Source organism: Crocodylus porosus, unplaced genomic scaffold (assembly GCF_001723895.1).
Source record: "Crocodylus porosus isolate Cpor-Errol unplaced genomic scaffold, CroPor_comp1, whole genome shotgun sequence".
In the NCBI taxonomy this organism is placed as follows: domain Eukaryota; kingdom Metazoa; phylum Chordata; order Crocodylia; family Crocodylidae; genus Crocodylus; species Crocodylus porosus.
In genome coordinates, this window is record NW_017728949.1 from 20,971,199 (window position 1) to 20,997,281 (window position 26,083).

At 41.7% G+C, this 26,083-nt stretch overlaps 1 protein-coding gene across 5 annotated transcripts; it reads right to left on the reverse strand.

Annotated features, from left to right (window-relative positions):
• Positions 1-353: 353 nt before the first annotated feature.
• STRADB (STE20-related kinase adaptor beta) lies at positions 354-26,083 on the reverse strand. 5 transcript variants are annotated; one of them, XM_019553826.1, is made up of 14 exons: positions 26,024-26,080; positions 25,229-25,399; positions 18,218-18,318; positions 11,322-11,373; positions 10,302-10,382; positions 9,526-9,628; positions 8,603-8,724; positions 7,391-7,499; positions 6,799-6,922; positions 4,772-4,943; positions 4,144-4,248; positions 3,608-3,837; positions 2,779-2,821; positions 354-2,237 (listed from the first exon to the last, which is right to left on the reverse strand). In XM_019553826.1, the coding sequence occupies exons 4-14, from the start codon at positions 11,331-11,333 to the stop codon at positions 2,085-2,087; spliced, it is 1,254 nt and encodes a 417-aa protein (XP_019409371.1). In that variant the 5' UTR covers positions 11,334-11,373; positions 18,218-18,318; positions 25,229-25,399; positions 26,024-26,080; the 3' UTR covers positions 354-2,084. The 5 variants fall into 5 exon arrangements, with proteins under 5 accessions (XP_019409371.1, XP_019409373.1, XP_019409370.1 ...); XM_019553828.1 differs by lacking the exon at positions 18,218-18,318 and having other exon boundaries at positions 8,603-8,670; positions 26,024-26,083; XM_019553825.1 differs by lacking the exon at positions 18,218-18,318.

The window sequence follows — 26,083 nt, forward strand, 5'->3', positions numbered from 1 at the left end:
CAACATGTAGCATACTTAAGGTACAGTGCAATGATTCTCAAGTATTTTAGATTCAAGGCACCTTACTAGACTCAGGGCATCCCTCAGCAAGTGGCAGCTCTTAGCTTTCATACATTTCTTAATAGAAAAATGATAGAGCAATTCTTCCGTTGTAAAGAACTCAGGAAGGCCACAACAGGTTGAAACGTTTTTGACTCTGTGGAGTCCTAGTTGAAATCGCTGAGTTTATCTTGTCAACTGTGTGCAAGTGCTAATACAGCCACTAGGCACCCTTAAAAAAGATTTCACAGCACCCTGGTTAAGAACCAATTCAGTGCAATTTTTACCCTACACACAATGCAACAGATTTAGAATAAAAGGTAAGAAGTTGAGTTTATTGGCAGGTTTTACAATTTATATTTCAGAGTGAGGTAGGAGAAAACAAAGATCCTTTAAGCACATAAATAGTGAAGGAATAACCATCATCATCTGTTAATATTTTTCCTTATGCAGTGATTTACATTTGCCCCTGTATTTTCCACTTCTGCCAGGCTTGCATATTTTTTCCTAAGTCAGTCTTCTTTGCAGTGGTCTGGCCCTACTGGCAAAGCAGAAGTACACACTTTCTGCATACAGCCTCATCTCTTTTCAGAACATAATGCATGTAACTGAAATAAAGTTATTAAACACAAACTTAGTGTTTTATACTTGAAACCTTACATAGATATTCATGCCTAAATTAAAATTATGGTGTTAGTAATATTTGCTATAGTCTTGATTTTCTGAGATAACATATGACTCGAGTTAAATTTGGGCTCTCTTTGCCTTGCTCAGTTGTCTTGCTTAATCCTCTCCCAGTCTACTGTGAATCATTATCTGTAATAATATTAAGTAATGTTGATTTATTAAATTATCCTCCACGTAACAATGTTATGATCTAACATGTGAAAAAAACAAAACATGCTTAAAGGCTCCTACAGACCCTGGGTAAGTGAAATTTCTCTTGCCAGGGCTGAATCTTAATTCAACACTTAAACTAGAAAACTCAGCATTGTGCAAAAGGCTCCAGCCTGCAGATACGTAGCATTGAACTTCAAAGGCACAGGTCAGTTCTTTCAACCTTGTGAGCCGGTAATTTTTTTTAATGGAACATTTCTTTAAGAAAACATGCACAGTTGTGGTTTCTGGACTTTTGGATAGGTAAATTACTTTTACTGTCCAACCTAAGATCTTTGTATTATTAAAAGTATTTAAAGTATTTAAAATGCGTGTTTCAGAAGAAACAGACAACTTAAGTTAAAGGTTACAAGCTGAGTTTTACCAGGCATCATGTTAGGTCCTTTATTTTTAGGGTGATGAAATAAAGTCTGGGATAAGACCACCAAGGCAAAAACATTGATATAATGAAAGAATGAGAGATGCAAAGTGGGTAGACTTCTCTGTACAACAGTATACAACTGTCTAAATGGCTTGACAACACCAGCCCAGGGTGAAAAAACATCCTTCAGCTGGAACAAGTGGATAAGACACTACAGGTGAGGAGAAGCACAAAACCCTGCCATTGCATATGTATAAAATGTCTAACATTCACTTGTATAATCAAGCAAATCAATTGCATGCTATGAAAGAAAGTTACCACCCAGTGACTGAGCTCCTATGCTGCATTATCGTCAGACTTTGTACCAAGACGAACCAGTTCCTTGACCATAATAAAGTGACTGGAGAAGGCTCAACATGAATCTGCATTCAAGAATGTAGTTGACCGCCATAGCATTAGTTGGAAATTTGATGAAGTGCAGTACCAGAGGAGAGTACAGCAGCAGCCTTGCTATGTGATATCACGTAAAGATGGCTAGGAATGAGGACAGGGCATGAACACACCCTTACTATGATGGTTTCCTTGCAGTCAGGAAAGTGAGGCCTACTGCACTGCTGTAAGACCAGATTAAGAACAGAATTTTTCAGGTCAGTTTGTCTCTTTACCACAGCTGTGTGTTCAAATATGTCTGCTGTTTGTATTTAAATCAATACAGAGAAAAGCAGCAAGTCGAAATCACATTTTCTTTCTTTGAAGTATGAAGGAGGTATGACAGTTTGGCATCATTTTAGAATTCCCACTCTGTGACTCTCTCATTTTGGGAAATGCATCCAGGCTCAGTCCCAACTTCTGCTGAGGGCAGTGCCAGGAACTGTGATTTATTGTATTGGGCAGGAGGTGGCAACAGTGAAAGTAATGAACTCTTTGTTTGTTCTTTTACCTGAGGAGGAGAAGAAACCAGGATGAACAGAACAGCGCGGTATATACAAGTTCACTTAAACATTGTGCACATCTCCCCTAAAGCTGCATAAAACAGTAAAGCAGCCCCTTTCTGCATTATCAGACTAGAGAAGGCAGAGTTTATGACCAGCTTCCCTCATTCCAGAGTAGACGGGACTGTAACGGTTAATGCTAGTGAAGCGATTAGCCTGATTTGCAATTGAAGTTTTTACTTCCAAATATCTCAGAAGTTAAGCTCACTTTACCTTGAATGTAGTCATTATTAAATAATCATCATTTTCAGACTCAGTTTAACACAGGAATGGGATCATGGTGTGGTGCAACACACAACATGCTGATGGTATAAAATCCTATGATATTTCATCCAAGAACTGCTTGGAGGCCCCCTACTACTATATGGTGTCTTTAAGGTTTCAGCTGCTTTTTCTTTTACTTATCTGTAACCAAACTTTATAATATTTTGCCATTTACTTAGGCTGCAGTTAGCTCCTCTCACAATAATACAAATGTATTTAGCTCACCTGTCTGAAGAAAGTGTGGGACAGCAAACTGCTTGCTGATGGCCTGGGTCATAACAAAGAAAAAAAATCTGCATTATGGTTTGAAAATTAAGCAGTATTGTCTGTGGAGAGTGTATGCTAGGCCTTAGGGTTATTTATCCAAAGGAAAAATGAAGTATAAGAAGAGAAAGATGAGCTCTCTGTCCTATTTCTACATCTCAATTTTCATTTGAGACAGGCAATATGTTCACATTTCATGGCCGTGTAATTCTTAGCCTTTATAGGAGTCCATAAAGTGTCAGGCACTATTTCTGCAGTGGAGAACAACACCCCCCACACCATGCCTCTGATTGGCTGAGGGGCATCCTGTTCTTCCCTGGAGATTGACAGATGCCAACTGTCAATCTCCAGGGAGGGGTGGGGCTTCTGGGGCCCCTCAACCAATCAGTAGTGTGGGGGCCTCTCCTGTCCCTCCCTGGGTTCCCATGAAATAACCAAGTCTGACTGAAGCTATTCCAGGAGACTTTTTTCCCAGCATGGCATAATGTCATTAATTGTACTGTTCAACCTGTTCACCATATCAATCTCCCGGATTGCTTTCAATAGTCACCGGGGGATCAATGCTGATTCTGGTAGACTCCCAGCCAATCCAGGAGGGTTGGAAACCCTAATGGGGACCTGGATTTTTCATGGGGGACCTACCAAATTCTCAGTTTCCACAAACACTGCGAAATAATTAATTAGCTAGGTCCCTACACATAGAGAACACATTTAATTTGTAACAGTGAATGTATTGTCACATTTTATGTTGAAGTGACAGTGAATATGGTATTGTTCACAGACAAATTACCTTTTTTCAGGGTCCTGTTGCAAACAGAGTTCTACCAAATTGTGGAAAGCAGGGGAAAATGTTTTTGAGAATGGAACATGCAGTCTCTCACTAGTCATTGTGTGCGTCATGCTTTCACCAATTCCAGAATCAATGCATGATCGGGAATTCTTCATCCTGGATTCCCCATGGGGGAAGGTATTTATATCCCAAGAGCAATAAGAGGAACCTTTCAGCTTTTGCAGCAGCATCTAGTAGAAAGGAAAGGCACTATAACAGACTTCCATGGCCCAAGAGGAATAAAAGGAACCTTTCAGCTACTGCAGCATCTACTAGCCAGGAAAGGCCCTATAACAGACTCCCGTGGTTGTCTCAACTTCAGAAAAGTCAGGAGTAGAAAATTCTTTTGTTCTACAAAGCAGCATGAAAGCTTGAAATCACAAAAATAAAACCACCATTTTTTTTATCATATTCTGTAGTAATGTTGCTAGTTCCTTTAAGAAACAAAAAGGTTCCACAAAGTTTTGAGAAAGATTTAGGAGTATTCAGCATTTTACCTGTGTGCAAGGCATATCCTGAAATGGAACATGTCCATTGGCTAATTCACATGCTGTAATCCCCACGCTGTAAATGTCAGACTTCACGTTATACCCATATAAATCCTATGGGACAGAACAAGCATTATATCATTTCTTTAGAACCTAAAGACCACGCTGCAGAAAGCATGCAATGTAAATATCTATGCATACAATACAGTTTCAAGACTCAGTTCCAATACCCAGTAGCCAACAAGTTGTGACCAGGTTACACTGAATCAGGCTCTCTGACCAATAGCATTTTAAATGTGTCTGTCCATTGTTAATAGGTTTCAGAGTTCAGACATCTGTATTGAAGAAAATCTTAGTATGAATGTAGTAAATTTCAGGTTGCCATGAAACAACTATTTCCATTAGGATCATTTCCTCAAGAAGCAACAAACAAGGAGGGGTAGAGATAGCCAGCTCCACTTTTAAAATATATATTTTTATATGAGGCAAAGTTGCATACCTTGAAATATTAATATTAAAGATTGAAACATGCAGTCTCTACTGCTCTTTTGTAAGCCTAACAAACATAACTTTTAAAAAAGAGACTACTATATCCTGAGACCCTGGAAAGGCAAAATGAAGCATAATTTACACTCACCTGTCTCAACAGTTCAGGACTCAGCCAAGGAAGCACTGATGTATTAAACTGAGGGAAATCATATACAATCTTTGACCTCTGTCCACTGTTAACTAAACTGTAGAGGTTGTTTAAACCAGAAAGAGAAACCAGACCATCCCCTGAAATCAGAATGTGGCTAGCTTTAATATTCCTGAAACACAAAGTAATGAAACTCAGTTATAAGAATCACTCAAATCCTTTCTTTCATCCATTCAATAAAATATTTCTGAAATGGCTTCACCAAGTAAGCCATTTACTTACAGACCACCTGGAAGATCAGCATGCTGGAGAGATGGGGTATATTTATACATATAGTTAGGTCAAACACTGAATCTTATATCCAAAGTTAGTGGTTATGCTAACCCTACTGATTTTATTACAACCTTGCTGTTGCACCCTTACCTTCCACACTTCCCCAATATATGAGAAGTGTCCCATCAAAACAATTTGAGAAACACAGCATTTGAAAGGTCAGGAATCAAAGCTATAGTTCTATATGCCACCAGAATTGTATTCCTATTGTTAGAGGGTTGAATTACATTCTATTCAGCATCTGTTTAAATCAGGTTACAAGTATTACATTCGAATAACTTTTACCCACTTGAGTCAAATATTTCCATGTTGAGACTAGAACTACCATGTGTGCAGAATGTAAGGACTCTGTACACACTGGCATCAATGAACTAAAGATGTTCTCAGAGCTATAGAGGAAGGGAAAAGGAGGAAAATACACTGGGGCTTCAAATGTGTATTCAGAAGGGTGAATGAGAAATATTTGGCTTATGGGATCCAAAAGGTGGGATGGAGACATTTCAGTGAAATCTACTCAAGGGTTAAGATGCCAAAGTTATGGAGGGGTCCTGCAAGCCCCCAAAGGGTGAGAGCTACTGATCTATTTCATCTGCCTGCAGCAGCCTGGATAGCAGAGGTAGTGTCCTTAAGGTCCTATCATCTGCCATGTTCACCTGCTGCAGCATCTGCTAACTTTCCAGCCCTTCCTCCTCTGTTCCCTTGGCACTCCAAATCAAATACTTTCTATCACCAGAGGGGAAAGGAATGGTGACAATTTCCAGGCCATGGCAAGGAGCTGGGTTACAAGCACCAGCTTGTGGTGCTAAAAGGTTGCCAACCCCTGAGTCAAGAGGCCTAGAATGCCTCTTGAGATCCATCTCTGCCTTATTTTTCTATAATATACCTCTTCCAGCAAAGTTGTAAAAGAAAAAAGCAACCCCTGGTCTATTGCTGAAGGGACAACATAAGTCCCAACTTGAGAAGAGTCTGAAGCTGTGAAACCAAATCTGTTGTAGGTACCTATGCCCCTAATCTTCCCCAAAAAGGGCAGGATTTAAGCCAACCCCCCTGTGCAACTTTTCCAACATTCCTCTTGTAATATATAGAAAGCTTAACAACTAACTCAGGGCTGGTAATTCCTTCTGGAAGCCAGGAAAATGTAATCCCTTTTAGCTTTCAGTGCTTCATACCTTGTAAGTAATGGACAACATTAATATATAGTCTAATGAAAAGCATGCAGCTGCTCCCATTCATCTAAGCCCAAAAAAGAATAAGAAAACATTGAATTAAATCAAATAGCAACACGTAAAGAATGTTTTATAGGGCAACCCCTACAATTTACAATGCAGAACACCCTTGAAGGAAGTGGTTTAGGAAATTTAACAATGTATTTTTTATAGCAACAGAACAACAGCAACAGCATCTGTAGACACACACAAATTGGGCCAGAGAACATGAAGTAGCATATCTGTTTCCTTAGGGCTGGAAAAAAATGACTACAGTAAGCACTCTACTTCTTTACAGCACTTAACAGTTGGTAAGAAATGCTAGAAATGGGGTTCCATTTATAAAAAAAAAGCGAGGGGGGGTTCCTCTTCTTTTCAAAGAATCTGATGTAAGCTACTAGGCTGCTGGTAAACTAAATAGAACAATGATTAGCCACAAGCTTCTGTTTACTATAATCTAATTCTTACACATGGCATTGTCTTTCATACCTGTGAATGAAGCCATTTTGGTGCATGTAATTTAACCCTCTAACAGCACCAAACAGAATGTTTCTTATCAAAGCTTCACTCATTCCTTGAGGAAAATAATTCTTCAATAGGTGACTAGCAGAACCTGAAAGAGAAAAACATAGCTAAAAAAGCATGCAAGTAGGTTAGAGACACAATAACTACAAAACCTGCAATTAAACACTGTGCGCAAGGCATTGAGTAATTATCCCAAGAAGAAAACTCTACATTCTTTACAATGACTATGATACAGTGGAAAAACTTCCAGTAAAGAAAAAAGTCACTGCAAAGTAAAGTCATTAGTCTGGAAGATCAATAGAGAAAGATCATGAAGCCTCCTCAATTTATGTCGTTTCCATTAACTGCTGTCTTGCATTTATAGCCAATCCACATTACTTTTCTTAAAAAGCAAAATGCACAGGTCTATCTAAGCTACGTAGTACATGTCCAATAAGGACATGTCTTCTTTCATCACATCCCTTCTGTCTCTTCCAGAGCCAAAGGCCTTGCATAGATACTGTCCAAAATTACTTAAGTAGCATACATATTTTACACTTGCTATTACAATACTTACTATAGGCCATGAAAGGAGAGATGACCCAAAGCAAGCTTCCAGCAGTAAACACTGTCCAAAGTGTCATTACGTTGGGGTGCTGGAAAAAGTGGGATAGCACCACCTCATTCTAGAAAATTAAACAAGTTATTTAGAAGACAACCCTCTAGACAGAAGTCTTAACAATATAGGTCCCTGGTATCCTTAAAGTTTGTCCTTTACATGCAAGCTGGCCACCTAAAAATTTGGAAGTCCACTGTATGACCATATGTCCACTGTATGTTACACATAATTTACACAACCTGCAAAGAAAATGTATACAGCTAGCTCTAGGTATCAGTATCTATCAAACATAATCTGTTCATAGCAGAAGCTCAGACTTCACCTGCTAGTGCAGAACATAGAATTAGTGGGCATTTTTACACTTGTATACATCGCAGCTCCGCGTGCTTTGAAAAGTGCCCAGCTCTGTAACGCGTGCAGTTGTACAAGTGGTGAAATCAGCACTGAGTGGCATCAGCACTGAGAAAATGACGGTGGTGCCCTTTTGAACTAAAGCACCTCAAAGTTTACGCGATTAATCGATTAATCAAGTCTGCATGATAAATCGAGTCTGCACAATTAATTACTTGAACAGCACAATTAATCGAATCCACGCGATTAATCAATTAATTGAGTCTGCTTCAAAGCAGCAGATCTCTGGTGCATTGCTGGAAAAAAATTATGTGTATAAATGCCCCATGTATATAAACGCCCCTTTTAAACCAAAAATTAGGATTCCTGCATAACTAGGTCAAAAGTGCACCGCTACCATTTTCTATGTGCTAGCACACATTTCACCACTTGTATAACTGCACGTGGCACAGTGCAGTTTACCTCAGCTCACATGCACGAGTCTGTGCGATTAATTGATTAATCAAGTTGTGTGATTAATTGAGTCTGCCTGATTAATTGATTAATCGAGTCTGCTCCAAAGCAGCAGATCTCTGGTGCGTCACTGGAAAAAAATTATATGTATTAATGCCTCATGTTTTCAATTAGGATTCCTGCATGACTAGATAAAAAATACTTTGAGAGAAATCCTCAAGTTTATTCTCTGGCATGTAATAAAGAAGCAGCGTAACTTAGTTTGTACCAATTAATATAATGAGGCTGTCTCTGGTACAGTGCATCTGTTATACACACTCAGTACAATGCACCCATCAGACTTTTACAGATGTCTCACTCTTTTACCTGTAAAGCTTTTAAATGGTCTTCAGAGCAGCGTTCCAGGTCTGTGATCCTTACAGCAACTTGAGATCCTGTAGGCATATGTCGTGCAAGGTAGACTGAAGTTAAGTTGTTGAATCCTCTTCCTGTAACCAAAATTAATCTGACTGCTTTTGTTAACTTTGTAAAAAGTCACCTAAAAAGTCCACAACATTTCTTCCTTACATAGTGATCAAGGAAATCTAAAATACTTGAGACTGAAATTAACTGTAGCAAATCTACTGCTTTGAGAATGCAAATAACAGAACTTGCTAAAAATTAATGTTGGCCGATAAGCCAGTTCAACCATGGAAGGTTATTTAAATCCAAGGAAGATTATTTAAACAACTTGTATTGCTCTCTGCCAATAAAATGTCTTACAAATACTAATTATTTTGTGCATGTTCAGTATAAAAAATGCCACCACTGGTCTTTACCTAAGCAGAGAAAGTGACATCAAGGCAAAAGAAACCTCTTCAGAAGAACCTATACACACCTTGCAAACTGGTGAACAGTTCAGACCTACCAAGTATTCAAAAGTAGCAGTGCTAATTTGACATTTTACCAGTCTTGCTTCCAATTTTAGAGTGGTCAGATACAAAGTGCAGCAATAGGAGTTTTTTATTTTTTCATCTGGGAGTATGAATAGAGACATCAAAATCAGTTGGGCTTGTGCATAGCTTTATTCATTTCTATTATATTTATTTTTAATAAGTAACATTCACAACATGAGAAATTAGATAATATGGTGCAAACATTCAGGGTGATCTGGGAACATAGTCTTGGATGGGACTATCAAGGACACCATTTATATTTCTCAGTTTCTAGTTTTCTATTTAACGGGTATCATTTTTCCTCCAACAGTAACATGTTTACAGAAAGGTATTTAAACAGGCAAGGCATATTACCTATTTCCACTTGGAGTTCATAATGAGAGACATTGGAAGAGCAAAATGTGATTTCACGCCCTCCTGGAGATGGAGGAATCCAGAGTAGGTCAGGTTCATCTGCCTAGAAGTAAAAATATTAGTACCTACATGTGTATTTCTAAAAATGGATTAATAAACTAATGTTAATGCAATATTAATAAAGTTCAAACTAAAAAATCATAAAAGTCAAATTAAAGTTTCTATCACAGTTGAACCTGTCCTCATTATCCATCCAGAATTGTTCTAGTATAAAGTTAAGGATAATTCATTAGGGTATCTATACATGTGCTCTGGGGTGTGTTGGGGGGGGGCTTTTAATTAAAGCAGCTCTAATTAAAACACCTCAGTGTCTTGTGTATTCAGAGTCCCACATTTCAAAATGCCAGGAGCGCCTCAACTAAATCTCATTCAACAAGCTTTAGTTAAAGCCCACCATTTGCCCTCCCTCCCCCTGCATTTTTAAACATGGGATGCTGAATACATGAGATGCTGCAACACACTGGAGTGTTCTAATTAGAATGCTCCAACACGCTCAATTAACATGTTGGAGCATATGTATAGGCACCCTTAAGAGTTTATACTTTCTGAGAAAAATGCAAATAGAAAATCCAGCCCATGCTACACTCAACTTCACTAATTAATGTTGCAGTAGAAGCCTTAATCTTTGCCAAGCCCTTATTTCACAGGACTGTCTCTCAACCATTTTGCACTTAATTTTACTAGTTAAATCTTAACAGATTTGGATTTATTCTTACCAAATACTGATGGATGTTGCTTTCAGACTGTTTCTCTGGTCTGATTGATTCAACTCTCGTACGCAGAATACAGGAACAATCCTTGAAATACGTATTAATAAATGGAGTCAATGATCTATACGTAGTACTAACAATATATTATCCAAAACCACATTCTATCTGGCAACCTCACCAAACAATCTCTAAGAACATAGTGTCTTTTCTTATGGTCAAACCAGGGAATCTGAGTTACACACAAGCATGAAAGAAATTTTATGTAAACCAGTTCAAAATGGTAACTGAGATACTGTTTCTTTTTTTGGTGGCTTGAATCAGAACTGAACCTGAACCGACTAAGTGCATCTGAACCTGAAATGAACCCAAGAAATAATGATTTAAGTCCTCACTTATCACTTCATCATCCAGATGGATGGTTCACGGCCTTTTACACTCAAGGCACCTCTCTATAACTTTTGAGAATTTAACAGTACCCCATTCCAAAAATTAATAGAAATATAGTACAAATATCAGAATATAAACACTATAATTATATTAATAATTAAATGATTGCTAATTATATTATTATAATGTAAAAATCAAATATGAGCATAATATTTGCCTGATCAGGCCATTGGCAGGGAACACTAGCATTTTCAGGCCCAGAGGTGGCTTCCCTCTTCCATACCATGTTCTCTTTTCCCAGGATATACCTTTCCTGGTGAACAGAGAAAAACCCGAAGCCATTTGAGGGATTTTCTTCCTTCCTAATTTAGTATGCCCTACTTTAACAGCAGTAACTAATGACAAACAGGCCGGACCTTTCTCTGTACTATTCTGGGATGCTGGAACAGTACACTCCTTCACCATTAAAGATTTAAATAGTGGTTTACTGTTGGGGTTCCAGAAGCTGAGTTTTTCCATGTCAAATAGCAAGGAACTTCACCAAAATCTTTACTTAATTTTTAGATACCTGACTGGATAATAAAGTGAAACTGTTAAAGACATATGGCAGAAAATAAGCAATATTAAATTTAAACTTACCAAACAAGACATGGAACCGTTTTATACCAGAAGAAAAATCATGCCCATTTATCTGAAAAAACAGAAATATTGTTATAAGATCAGCACAGCCCAGTATTTCAACACTCCCCCAACTAAGAATATCAGCCTCTCCTCCAGCTCAGAAATTTGAGGAGCTCCCCTCCTAATAAAGCTGTTACTAACTACGTAATGGTGATACCTGCTAGTACTGCTGTGACTTTGCCCAATTTTACTGAAGTCTCTGTGCACCAGCCTATAGCAAGGTTAAAGTGTTGTCACCGTGGTATTCCAGGACACGTATAACAGGCAAAGATTTGTAGTGATATCTTTTATTGGATTAACCGTATAGTTGGGAGAACACTTGGACTGGTTTTGGAGCATCAAATGTCCTTCTTCAGGTGACTTCAGTATATAGCAAAATTTATCACTATTATTTGACCACTACCTTTTAAGTAAGGCTTTCCACATTCTGAGCTTGGAGCTCTCGAAACAACTTTCTGATCAGGCAGAGAGATTAAATCAGCTATCTGAGAGCCGGGATGGTGATGAAGACGAGAAGGATTCAGGAGGCATAGTTTGCAAGGACCAGTTTGAGACCTGTGACCACGCCCAGATCAATCTCAGGGATTGGAGAAGGAGGGATAGAGGGTCGTCTTCTTTTCTTCTGTTGTAACAGTATGAGGTAGGAGCAGCACCCTATGAGCACTTGAACACCACGACAAAGTGGGATGAGACTGATTTTTATCTCAAGCGGTTCATAAGCAACACAACACCCTATCCACCTGGGTACGAGCTTCCCCACAATTTATGGATTACAGCAGTTCCCAATCTGTGGTATGCGTACCACCAGTGGTAAACAGACAACCTGTCAGTGGTACACATTAACAGATTTATTATAATTACTTTATATGACAAAAATTTGCTAGTGGTACTCAAGGTTGTATCGTTTTAAATTGACAATGCACCATGTGTCAGAGTTTGGGAACCACTGGATTAAACTAAACAGGAATTGCTCTGCAGCTGGATGCTTTAATGCCACACTCTATAAGATTGGCTTAAAGGACAGTCCAATATGCGAGTGTGGTGATGCACCACAGACTGCTGACCACCTCCTCATATGTACAGCACACTCACATACCCAGGATGAGGACCTAGAAAGCATCAACGATAAAGAAGTTGTGTACCTACACAACATTAATGATGTACAGAGGGGGAAATGAAGTATACAAGAGAAGATAACCCACCCAATGCTCAGCATGTCTGATATAGCAGGATGTGTGATTTTTGGGACAAGGCATTAAATTCTTCATGATTTTAAAGTCTGCCAGGGGACCCAGTTCCATTTTAACATTTAATAAATGGACAATGATTGTTTGAAAGATTATAGGCAAACACCTAGTCAGTTTTCTACAGTTATCACGAACTAAACAAACTGATCTTGCGCCTCGATCTCCAACTTGTAATCAAGCTGGATCCATGAAATGCTGTCAAAGAGGTACTAGCAAAGTAATCTTGAGTATTTTGGTATTGGGTGAGGAGTTTTTGATAAATCCTTTAACCTTCTCAAAAATGCTTAAGGAATGATCCTATATTTTCTACAGACACATCCAATTCTAAGTTATATTTTATAACGAGTATTTGCAGTCATGAAAGACAGAGGGCATCTTGAATTTATCTCCAACTTAACACCTAGGATTATATTTTGATTTTTCTAATCCGTAGCTGGTCCTTCTCCTGTCATATTCTGGACCATTTACCGCTGGCTTTTCTTTTATTAACTGTTTACTCTGACAGGAATTTACAAAGCCTCTGCTTGACCTTGGCTGCCAAGCTTGTAGTAAAACTGTACTACCTACCTACCTGGCATATATTCTGATCCCACGTAGAAATAAACCATAGCAGCAAAACCCAACATAAAAGTGTTGAAGAAACACATGTCATACGTGAATATCAACTGGCCACTTTATAAAGGTCCTTGCTTTTACTGCATATATAGCATTTGATCTAGACAGGAGGGGTTTAAAGGTACCCCATTTCTCACTATCTGAGCACCTCACAGTCTTAATAAATTAATCCTTAACACCTGTATGTTAAGAAAGAGCTATTTATGGTCTTTACATGAGGAAGAAAGAAATTAAAGCACAGACCCCCAAAAGGCACTTATATGCTTACCTACTTTTTAAGAATCTAATACTTTTGAGGATTTGGGCCTGGGTGATTTATCGAAGGCCACACAGGAAGCGGAGCAGGTAGTGAGCAACCGTCTCCCAAGTCTCATTTCTGCAAACTAACCACAAGATCATTCCTATTCGGTGGGAAGATGATCTCAGACAAACTCTCCTAGAGTTTGCAACGTGAAATAAAAAAGGATATATTTTAAAAAATGAAGTCATTAGTAATCAAAATAAGGTCCTAAAGGAAGTTTACTGCTGAGACAATCTGCATCTGACAAAGGTGCATATTATTAACATGGCTGGCCATAATCCAAGTTTGCTGAGCAGGTAACTCAATACTAGTAAGATTTTTCAATTTACATCCTCTTTGTGTTCTTCTATCACTTTAAAGTTTATTTTCTGTTGTGTTTTGGATTACACCACCATTCCATTCTTCATTCTTAATTTTCAATTTTTCTTTTTTCTGTTTCTACATTTAGGCCAGTGGTTCTCAACCTTTGCAGAGTTGCAGCATCAACTTCTTTGAATGTGGCAGCAGCCCTGAGTGAGAACCACTGTTGGTGCTACTTCATCTTAGCTCAGGGCTTCTCAGCTGGATTCTGCTGCCTCCAGATGAAACTGCCCCCAGCACCTGCTACACAGCCAGCCTGAGAAGGGCAGTTACACATGTGTACTCCTGCATTAGGGCTCTCTGATCAGCCTAAAACAGGCAGCAGCTAGCTCCTGCTGTGTAGCCCTTCCTTATCCAGCACCCCCTACGTTCTTCTTGGAAACATAAGTGGATGAGAGAGTTTCACCCCTCCTTGTTCCTGAGAGGAGCACAGGGAGCACTGGTTCAGAAAGGGCTGTACAGCAGGGAGCATCTTTGCTGTCTGCTTTAGACTGATTAGAGCTCTAATGCAGGGGAATCATGGGGTAGTTTTACCTAGCTCAGGGGTGGGCAATTATCTTGGGGGGAGGGCCACTTACTGAGTTTTGGCAAGCTGTTGAGGGCTGCATGGGTAGCCCCATCCCTTGACAGGTGCCCAACCCCAGTCACCATCTTGTGACCAGAAGGCCCACGCCCCCAACCCCTGACCTCTGCCACCAGAGTCCCTCCCTTACCCCTAGAAGTACTCCTTTCAGCAAGGGGTTTTGTCATCTCAGAAACAGAAAAATACCAAAATATATTTTAAAAAGTGATCATTTAAAACACTAATTAATTTGATTTCAAAAAATATTTTTGTCCTGGTTTACATGTGTAGTGTACATAGAAGTGATAGTATATACTAGCTTAAAATGAAGTCTTACTCTTGTATATTGTGGGGGGGTATAATTTTGTGAGGGAGGGGGTGGGGGTGGATAGGTGTGGGGAATGTGTGTGGAGGGAGGGTGGATGGGGTGTGTGAGGGGATATGGATGTGGATATGTGGGGTGTGGGTGGATATGGGGTTTGTGGGGAGTTGTACATAGGGAGAGGGTATCTGGGGTGTGTGAAGGGGTGTGGGGGTCTATGTATGGCAATGCAGGGGGGGGTGTGGGTGCATGTGTATGGTGGGATGCACCTGTGGGACTAACCCTATGAACACGCACACCCCATACTGGCGCAGCCCTGTGCTCCTGTGGTCCGGTGATGCAGCCAGGATCTACATGGTGCTGGAGCAGTGCCAAGACAGGGAAATGGCTGGGGCAGGGCGGGGCTGGGCTGGGCTGCTGTATCCTGCTGATGGCTCCCCCTGGGTCCTACTGCCTCTGGCTCTTGTCATCTTTGACAGGCAGCCAGGAGCAGATAAATATTTTTTGAATTTTTTAGGGGCCCTACAGGCCAGGTAGAATGGCCTGGAGCGCTGGATCCAGCCTGCGGGACATATTTTGCCCACCCCTGGCTAGCTGCTGCAGCATCCCTGAGGGGACCTCATGGCACCCCAGTTGAGAACCACTGATCTAGGGGCTTTGGTCTTAACTTTCCTCTGAACTGTAGATTGTGTGGGAGTGCTGAGCAAATAGATTCAAGTGTCAAGCTCAATGAGTCCTGGTGTCTCAAACACAAATGTAGCAATCAAGTGAAAAGAAAATCACATCTGCATGTCATAAGAAGTCCCTGGGAAATCCAATACATGTAAAGGCTCTAAAAACACAAGTCCTTCTGTGATCCAAATCTCTTCAACATACACTCTAATCCATTGTTCCTAACAGTCGGCTACAGCTCACTGATTGACACTTAGAATGGCTTCAACAAATCTCCATTGTTTCCTTGGAGCACAGCTGTTCAAACGGTGGCATGTGAGAGGTCTTTCCTGCCCAAGTGTAGGGGGGCTGGACCTGATGATCTGTAAGGTCCCTTCCAACCCCTAACAACTATGAAACATGCAACCCCCAGGCTCCTACCTAGCTGATTCTGCCCCCATTGCTCTGACTGTAGCAGTAGCCAGGGTCTTGGGGCTCCCGCACCCTCCCTCAGCTTCTGCTGTCTGATCCATTCCCAGAGGGTGGGATGGAGCAGCATAGCACAGAAACAACTCACAGCACCAGGTGAGCCAGCAGCCTGAAGCATTTGTGCAGCATGGGGCCACAGAAAAAGTCAGGAGCTCCAGGTGAGGCAGTGCACAGAGTCACAAGGGGATGATTGTTGGGAGTGTCTGCTCCCATCCAGCAGGGTGGTAGAGCACCCTTCTACCCACATGCAGTACGTAGAAGTAGATGAGGTTCTTTGGGTAAACGTGATATCATTTACCCAAAGGACATAGGCAGACATGGTTCTTAAATCAACACTGCTACAACCAACAACCCTAAAGTACAGAGGTGGGAGTGCAGCCACCCACCTGCATGTGTGTATGGTGTGCAGCCTGCATGAGAAAGAGTAAATGGAGCTGTCAAACGGTTGTTTTAGAAGCCTTGAAAATGACAGGAGCTAGTCAGCTTTTCGTGGTTGCTAATACCACAATACTGACAGCAGTATAGGCTTTTTAAGTACACCAACCTGTCAGCATTGTGCTATTAGAAGCTTGGAAATGGACTAGCCTCTGTCATTCTCAAGTTAACAGTCACTTGCAGAGCTCCTATTAGAAGCCTTGAAAATGTGGGGAGCTGGGGGTGTAAATATTATGGCACTGATAATGTTGTGTACTTAAGGAGCACTGACTGTTTATAATAAGTTTGGATAACAGTATAGCACTTATTCAGACCTGAAACTATGTACTTCAACAGAGTATTCTGGACTTCAAGTCATGTGATTCAGGAGGTAGCCCATAACTAGCATCCAAACTGAAAGCAGTATAACAGTAACACATATATGCTGTACTGCATCTGGCTAATTAGCATGCCTCTCAGAACTGGTTAGTCCATGGATAGCCCTGCACCAAGACAGTTGCACTATACTACCTTCAGCTTTGGCTAGACTATATCTAGTTTAAGACTGCTGTAGTGGATCTTGCATTCTAGCATTAGCACCTGAAACTTGGATCTAATTTTCCTTAGATCATCACTCAGTTACTCTTATGAAATCCTTTTTAATGTTTTCTCAGCTACAGCACCATCAACTATTGTCTGTACTCCACCATCCCCAGTGTTGTCTCTAACAGAAGACAACTGACTTATACTGAGGTAGGAGCCATCAATGCCTCTTTTCAAAGCACACTGGGCTAAGATTATACCTACTGAAATTTCCAAATTGTCACTGAAGCCTTTTGTATTCAAACAAACCTAGAGGTAGAATCATAGAAAAGCAAGGTTGGAACCTGCCCTTAGGAAGTCCATCTTATCCAATCCTACTCATGGTAGGATCACGACAGGAAATTACAGTATTTCTCCCCAATTACAGACTTTCTCCCCAAATAACCAACTAGTGATGAACCACCTGAGATAAATGCTGATGCCAACAAGGCTCTTTACATGAGTACTTATGCAGTTGCTTACATAGTAATGAGCAAATAGTGGTCAACTACTGGATTATACAAACCTGGGATCTAATAACACATGCTAAAAATGTGGCCTGTTCGTGCCATTAATAAATTGTTAAAACACCCCTAAAAACAAACTGTTTATGTCATGCATAAGTTACATAGTGTGTAGTGGTAAAAGTAGCTGAAGTGACTTAGTTGACAGGAAACTTCCTCCTCTCCATCCCATCATACAAGAGCCTCAATTGTATGTGAAGTGCCTCTGATGCATCCTCCTAGCTGTGGTTTCCCAGAGCACAGTGCCTTGAATGGTAATAAGTATTCAGCAGACCCATGATCTTCCCATTCTCTTAATAAGCATAGTGCTTTTAGGACTTCCACACTAACTGCACCCTCCCTTTCAATTAATTATAGTGATATTAAAAAGAAAATACCTAAAATATTGGGATACCAGAAATAACAGATTGAAGTTTAACCTGGCAATAATTCTATAGTTTTATTACTCAACTTCTTGTCCTTTGGCCTCAAATTTTCCATAGTTATTGTGACAAATTCCAAGTTACCTACATCTATAATGTCCTCAGTACATTTAAATAAAAGTTGCCTCCCAAACTAGATGAAGCCATGGTTTTGTTGGGTTTTTTTTTTTTGAGTACTGCAGCTCTTCCTGCAATATAATAAGAGTTGTAAATTTGTCTTCCACTTCAGGCTCTTGTCTTTCCAAATTAAGCAGGTAAAATATTCTAATGGTGTCTTCCTCCTTCCTTGTGTACAAATGTACTGAAGACTGTTGCTGTGGCAATAGCATCTTCTATTTTCTCTACCCTGCTATTTCCATTCCTACATTAAGTTTTTTCCACCTTTCAAGATCAAGGTCTCCCTTTCTATTTTTTCACTTTAATGGAAATGTTTGTATAGCTTTAATATATAGCACTGCTTGCAGATCTAGGAAAGGAACATTTGATAACAAGATGCACAGACTCGGAAAAAATTGGGTTTATATTTTTAAATTTTTATGTGAAGATGTTCTTAAGGATATTTAAAACTTTTTAAAAATGAGGGATGACACATGCAACCTTGGATCATGCCGTCTTTGAGGAAAAGCTCTGCTTTGGGACTCCCTAATAAGGCTCATTCCCTCTCCCTCTCCTGAAGGACCCCTTGAATTTAGCTCTGACGGCTTCTCAAGGGGCAAGTCTGTGGCTTCAAGACCTTGACTCTTCTCTGTCCCTGGCTTTCACAGCCATCCATACCACTCCCACCTCAGAGAGTTCCTTCTTTGCTCACCTGCTGGGAAGGGGGGGGGGGTTTCCTTCTTCAGACCGGGGGCGGGGGGAGAATCAGAATGCCACATCGCAAACAGCACAGAAGACTGCTCAGCTCCAAACAAAGTCTTTATTGTGCCAGCACCATTCCCTCTGCCCTCCCTCAGATTCAGGTTTTCCTCTCCAGCTCCCTCAGGGCCTCTCTTCTCCTCAGGCAGCTAGCCAGGCTGGCAACAAAACTGTTACAAAATTACAGTATTAACACAGCAACTAATTCATCCAATTAAATGAAACCTTATGGGAAACCTATCAGAGAGCAGTCTCTGTAGCCTACTACCATTTTCCCTAGGGTGAAAAGGGCATCTAGATGTTCTACCTATGAAATGATTTACAGTGACAGTTTACTGCAAAATGCGCCAGGCTGAGCCTCCTAAAGTGCTCCTCACAAGAACTTCAGCCCACTTTGCCTCTCTGGTCACAGTAATTCAGACAGACAAAAGTCACAAAGCATTTCATGACAGAATCCTTAAAATTATCTACAGACAGGGAAGAAGGGGTTTTCTGATTTTTGGTCACTCCTCCATACATATGAAGTGTGCCTCAAAGGGACAGGTGTCTGTTTTTGCTGCTCTAATTTTTACTGTTAGAAATGTAATCTTGTCCACTCGCCTTGGAAAACTGCAGATAACTGGAGACCTAGTAAGATTATGGGTCACAAATACAGAAAAGAGGACCTGAAGGTTTGTTAGACCTGCTAAGGTGCATCTCTGGAACAGGACTTTAAACTTACACTTCTGTAGTGAGATGCTTTCGCTGCTCTGCTGCCACCGTGACTGAGGCTAGGAAGAAGGATGCTCGATGAGGAAACCCCTGCTACTTCTGCCCTTGTCCTGTGCTCTGGGTCCCCCAGGAGATCTCCAGCAAAAACTAGAAAGATAAAGACTTGCTCACAAGTCTTAATATTTACTAAGCAGAAAACACTTTGAGAGGTCAAAGATCTCATGCTCCTTATTTGAAGATGCTGGCCCCATTTTTCTCTTTTGTTTACACTTGCTGTCTAGGGTTGTATATTGCATGGTTTGTTGGGACTATCCAGGTATTTAAAACTATGTACAGTCAGTTTTAACTCCTGAATTTCCTTGTTTGCTGGGAACCCTCTTTTGAAAGCAGTTTAGCGTGACAGGAATTACCTGAAGAAAGAAGTATCAGTTATCTGGCTTTGTATTCTTATGCTGATGCCACAGATTTAATACAGCATTCTAGATACATCACCAGAGAAGACTTTTAACTTCCATTTGATAATCAAAATCTTCCCTATAGTTTATCTGTAAGAAAGTACACCCAAATCAAGTAATTCTCAACCTTTCTAGATTCAGCATCCCTCCATAACTTTTCTAAATTTAGTGGCACCCCATTTAAAAAATGAAGGTATTTATTACAGTGATCATCTTTTTAATCAAACTGGAAACAGTATGCATTAATAACCATATTATAATTAATGAGATACTTGAGACTGGCAATTCTGGTAAATATGTTGACTTTATGGCCAAATTGGAAACATACACACATTTCCTCTTCCACACAATGTTGAAAACTAATACCAGAATTTATCCAAAAGCACACTATCATGTTTTAGTGTTGGGTCCAATCATTGCATATATTGGCAAGTTCTTCTGCCTGAAGACTGAATCCCCTGATTCTTGAGGTTTAGGTAAAGGGTTTTATAACCTAGTCATACTTGCAACACCTAAATCTGAGAAGTATTTTTGAATTTTCTAACAATTTGATCTGATATCTCTGTTTTTAATGTAGTTGTGCAGAGGAACATTTCTGGCTATCAGACAGTAACTCAAGCCTTCTAGAACCTAATGTTATCTAGTAGGGCACAAAGTTTATCAGATAAGTTTAAATATTCTCATTTGGACCTTGCATGCTGGAATTCACTTTATTTGAATGCTGAAATATATGCCAGCAAGTTATGCTAGTTGAAAGCACCAACTATCATTGCTCAACAAATCACAAAAGTCAGATTGAGTTCTTGAGTGTAAAAAAATGTTAACATTTCTTCTTTCAACTTGTGAACTCAGGACAAAACCTTGTCCCTCAATAAACATCTTACCGGCATGTTCAGATTCCATTGTCTTGCACAATCTTGCAAAAAGATGAGACTTCAGTGGCCAACTTTTAATGTAATCGACCCTTTTTACAAGTTGGTCAAGCAGAACTATTAATGCCACGCATATAGTTCTTTGCAACAACAGCTGCTCGATAAATGAAACCAGATGTTGTAATAACATTAAGATTCTGTTTCTTCACAACTAAAACAAATCCTCGTATTGACCCAATCATACTGGGACTACCATCTGTGCAAACACCTGCACAATTCCCAAAATAAAGCCACACGTTTCAAAATGGAATCCATTGTGTCAAAAACATCCTGACTGCTTGTAGACTCACTGAGTTCTTTGCAGCAGGAGAATCGCTCTATAATTTTCCCATCGTCAGCAAAACGACAGAAAGCTAAGAGCTGCCATTTTCCACTTATATCTGTTGATTTATCCACCTAAAGACTGAAGATAATAGCCATTTTAACTTTATCCTATATTTTTTTCAATATCCTCTGACATGTCATGTACACATCTCCCAATAGGATCATTAGACAGTGGAATTTAGTCCATTTCTTTTTCAGCGTCATTACCAAAACATGCTTTTTCCTATTTCTTTCCAAGGAGAAAGTATCAGTATCTTGCCTACTGTGGGATCTTTTTTGTTTAGCAATCAACTCTGCACCTCTGTAAGTAGCCGCTTATGCTTTGTCAGAAAGTTTTACCTTTTTACAGTCTGAAGTCTGTTCTTTTAGAGATTTTACAAGTCTTTTAAAATACTTCAGGCTCTTATTTTCTACATGTCCAAGCTTCATAGAGAAATGGCATTTCAACTGACTAGGGATCATAGATAATTTTTTACCATAAATAACTTGTCACTGCACACGATGCATTCAGGTTGGGGATAATGCTCATCTCTGGTCCAAGTAAATCCTATGACTAAACAACTTATCTACTTTCAGTCTCTTTTTAAAAGCACTACTTGAACTTGTACTTTGTCTGGGGTATGACTGTAAACTGCATCCAGCTGGTGGGGCTACTTGTGGTGGGATAATACCTATAAAATACCACAATGTGTTGCAACCTCCAGAGTAAGGCAAGTATAGGGAGTATCAAAACCCACTGTTTTGTGGGTACGTCTTGGCTGGAGAAAGGCTAATGGACATCATCCTGACAGAAACACACCCTCACTAAGGTATCAGGCAGTCAGAGGAAGTTATCTGTTGCTCTCTGGCAGAACCTACAATCAAGGCACTGAATGTCTGGCCTTTGGATTCTGTTTCAGTGGTCTACAGGGGGGATGGTAGGTTTTGGGCAGCCTCCACTCCTCCATACACTTGCCTATGCGTACGCATTGAAGGACTTGGTATGATGGTTGCAGGACTCCATATAAGCACATTCTCATCAGGCACCTAACTAGACCTCTTATGCGTACACTATGATCCAGAGGATAGACAGTTGCCTACTTGACTTGTTTCAGATTTATCTGTTTCTGAATGCACAGATTCATTCTTCTTTATATTTTCACTAAATGGGTCATCATCTTTGTTTCTTTATAACAAACTTGTCTGTTAAGTCAGCTACAGCCAGAGAGGGAGACAGCCCTTGCCCTGGCACACTGCCAGTAGAGATGAGTATTGGGCACCTCCTTAAACCAACCTAACCTGCCAACTATCTCCCTGATTTGACTCCAGAAGTCCTACAGGGTTCTTAAGAGATGGGCAGAAGTGGGCAAGTCAGCAAACTGGGGTTTCATTCAGGACTGAGTCAGTATCATCTGTTCTATAAAGGGGGCAGGGACCCAGGCATGTGTAGGAAAACAGCATGGGACAAGCCTGGTGACAACCCTAATGCAGGCAAAAGTGCCCTCATGCTGCAGCCCTTGCTAGTCCAGGTCCACATGCACTTCCTGGAAAATTCCACTTGGCAGAAGAGGTGGCACGGCAGCCTGGAGATAGATGCTGCTGCTGCCAGTGGCATCACCAGGTGGAACTATCCTGCATGCCTGCTCCTAGGAGGTATGTAAGGGGCTGGACCACAAAGCACTCCTGCTTGCATTACCGTTATTAGATAAACACAATGGAAGCAGGATCACCAGTTTCTGTCAAAGCTGGTCCCTGCTCCTTAATTCAGCTCTGATGTTCCTCCTGGAACCCAAGACACACAGGAAGTTTCACCCTGCTGCCATACCACAGCAGTAGCCTCTATCTCCAAGCTGCTTTGGTATCATTGCAGCCAGGTGAAACTTGCCCGTTCAACTCTTCTTGGTTTGACTTCAGCATGCTTCCTGAAAAGTGAGATGTACAGGAAAGTTTCACCAAGGCTCACGGAGTTCTTATAATTCCCCAGTTGAGAACCACTGATCCTGCTATTAGAGTTGGGTAAATAACTGATTTTTCAGTATGGTGACCAGGATCCCAAAGCATCATATTTGGTTCATATGAAACATTTTGTTTGGGGTGAGACTGGCAGTTTAATAACATATTACCTAAATGTGAATTTTAAACAAAATTGGAAATATTTACATAACTGTGTCAAGATAAAACATTTGGACTTTTCCAAAATGCTTTCCACTTCTTTTGACACAAACTATTCATTGAATTTGATTATGCCATCCTTTTATATTGTAATTATGGGTAAAGGGAGGTTTGGATAATGGCTGGTACAGAGAAGGACCTGGGCAGAGACTGAAGGAATACAATAGATGGGAATGAGTCCTGTAAGGATAGGTAGCAAACCCTAAAGAACATTGTAGAGACCACAAGGATCTGGGCTCTGAGGGGTGCTATACCTTGTCAACAAGGCTCCTTCACCCTGCCCTCCCCACTACCATTGACTTGCTCATGGGCAACTGGTGCCACCTGACTCAGGGGGTCATGTGCCTCCTATGGCCAATCTTGCCAACCGAGGGGGAGGGCTAACCGAGTCCCTGTGACTAATCTCATCGAGTAGGGGGGGGGAGGGGTCCCCCACAGCCTATCACACCAACCAAAAGTGCCAGCAATTCTTCACCTGGGGCAGCTACTCCCCAGCCAGCACTTGCATGAGGGGCTACCCATCAAGGGGTGCACTAACACTCTCAGGGGGTGCATGTGCACCCCCATGTAACCCTACACGTCACCACTGAACCTACTCACTGATAATGTCAGGCCATGGCAGGAAAATCACGTGGGCAAACTGGGGGTGAAAGATTTGATTTGTATGAGGACCATGTAGACTGCACTGTGCCTGTAACAGGAGGCAGTAACAGGGAGTTCTAATCTAATTCTCTGCTCCCCTAACGCTGGGGCTAACATACGCTACCATGGACCAATTCACAATTTGCAGCAGTCTAAAATTTAATATGTTTTGGTCATCTCCCAAATCCCAGAGCCAGCTGGGGCTCAAGGAAGGCAGATTCCCTCCCTGACAAACAGTCTCTTAAAATTTGTGGGAAAAGGGAGAATCTTCTCAATTGTACCACAAGCTTGGCAAAACCAAACCTGCCACCTGTCAATGGGGCTGTTGGAGCTGACCTGACCATTTGGAAGCTTGCTATGTCATAACGATGGCAGTTGCCATGAAGATGGAAGAGCAGGATGCTGCCTGGGAGATGGAGGAAAACAATCAAGATGGCAGTGGAGGAGAGGAAGTGGATAGAGCAGGGGAAGGAGGAGATGGAGTGGACAGAGAAGGGGGAGGAGAGATGGAGTGGATCCCACAGGGGTATATTTTCCCATATACCTACCCACCTCCACTGGTCCAATACCAACCTCTTTGGTCTCACCTATGCTCAGATGCCAGGTCTGTCCTGATACTGCCCCCCATCTCTCTCCTTCCCTCCACCTCAATGTTTGCTCAAGGGGCCATCTACAGTACATGGATTAAACTCTCCCCTGATCCACCCTAGACTGCTCTGCTGCGGCTCCCAAAGACCCACCCGCCTGAAATGGCTCTTGTTAGGGTCCCTGCTGACCCTTTCTCACTAGCTTTTCCTCTGACCTCTATTGTGTTTGATGCTGCATTTATCATTCCTCCAGTGCAGTTTGCCTTCTAGAGGTTTTTAAGAAGCTGCTTTCTCCATGGAGATGGGGGCTTCAGAGAACCAGGGTGTTTCATGACAGATCAAAGGGCTGATTGGCTGCACCTGTCTATGAGGTGGGGAATTGAGGAATATCATGCAATCATATTAAAATAAGGCTGGAGGACACCTCAGGAAGTTGTCTATTCCTATCCTCTGCTCGAGGCAGAACACTTTCTGTATGGGCCATCCCAGACCAATACTGGAGCTTCAAAGCTTCCAGGGACAGTGAGTCTACCACTTTCCTGGATACCTGGTCCCAGCATGTAACTGCCCATATAATTAGAAAGTCAGCCAATCCTGCTAGGATTTCTCCAGAGGGCTGTGATTCTCTCCATAGCCAATCTGGAGATCCACAGCCTCAGGGGAACCCTCTGGGATAAGGTTTGCAGCTCTATGGAGAACGACAGGCATGTGTCTCATACCAACTTAACTGGCACGCTGTGAGGTAAAGAGAGGCAGCAGAAACAGGAAATTCCTTGGGGGCTCAATCGGCTTCTTTCCTTATTTTCTCTTCCAGGAAATGAACACTGAAGCCCTCGCAGGTTAGTTCTTCCTTCAGGAGCAGTGGAGTCCTTTTATATGGGGCAAAGAGACTAAAAGAAGGCATACAACCTCGTCAATGGCAGAGCTACAAGGAGACCCTGAGAGACCTGGTCTCCTTAGGGATCAGTCACTAGTGCCCACTTCCCCCAGGGCTCAGCACTGGATGCAGACCCCAGGCACTTGGCTTGTCGCCCCCACGGCAGCGCCTCCCCAGCAAGAGCCCGGGCCCATCTAAGCTGCAGGGCTCCCAGGTGCAACCAGAGGTGCTGGTTTTGACCTACACAGCCCAGCCCAGCCTGTCGCACCCTGGGGACCAAAAACACCCTCCCGCAGCTCAGGCCAGAACAAGCCCCACCAACACCTGGCGGCCGGGCAAGAACCCGTGGGCACTTGCCCTGGCTTGTAGCCGCTCCTCGGCTCCTGGAGGCCTGGGACAGCCACAAGCCTCTCCTCTCCGGGCCGCCTTCAGGTAACAGCAAGAGGCCCGGACACGGCTCAGACACCCCCGACTATGCTGGACGCCCGAAGGCGCAGTTAACGGCCACCCCGCCCCGCTCCGCCCGACAAGGGTCGTGCGCCCCACGCGCGAGCGGGACGCGTTACAAGCACCCCCCTCCTGTCGCAATGGGGCCACCCCCGTCCCAAGGGCTAAGGAGCAGTTCCCCTCATCTCACCAGAGGCTGCGGGGCGGATCGAGGCGAAAGCGAAGTGAAGGGGACAGTGCCAGGGACAGC

What these genes read in the sequence shown, in the direction of transcription:
- STRADB (XM_019553825.1), bottom strand. An exon ending in GCAACATCCATCAGTATTTG is followed by an intron (nt 9,629 to 10,301) that starts GTAAGAATAAAT and finishes TTTTACTTCTAG; the next exon opens with GCAGATGAACCTGACCTACT. An exon ending in ACCATTTAAAAGCTTTACAG is followed by an intron (nt 7,500 to 8,602) that starts GTAAAAGAGTGA and finishes TTAATTTTCTAG; the next exon opens with AATGAGGTGGTGCTATCCCA.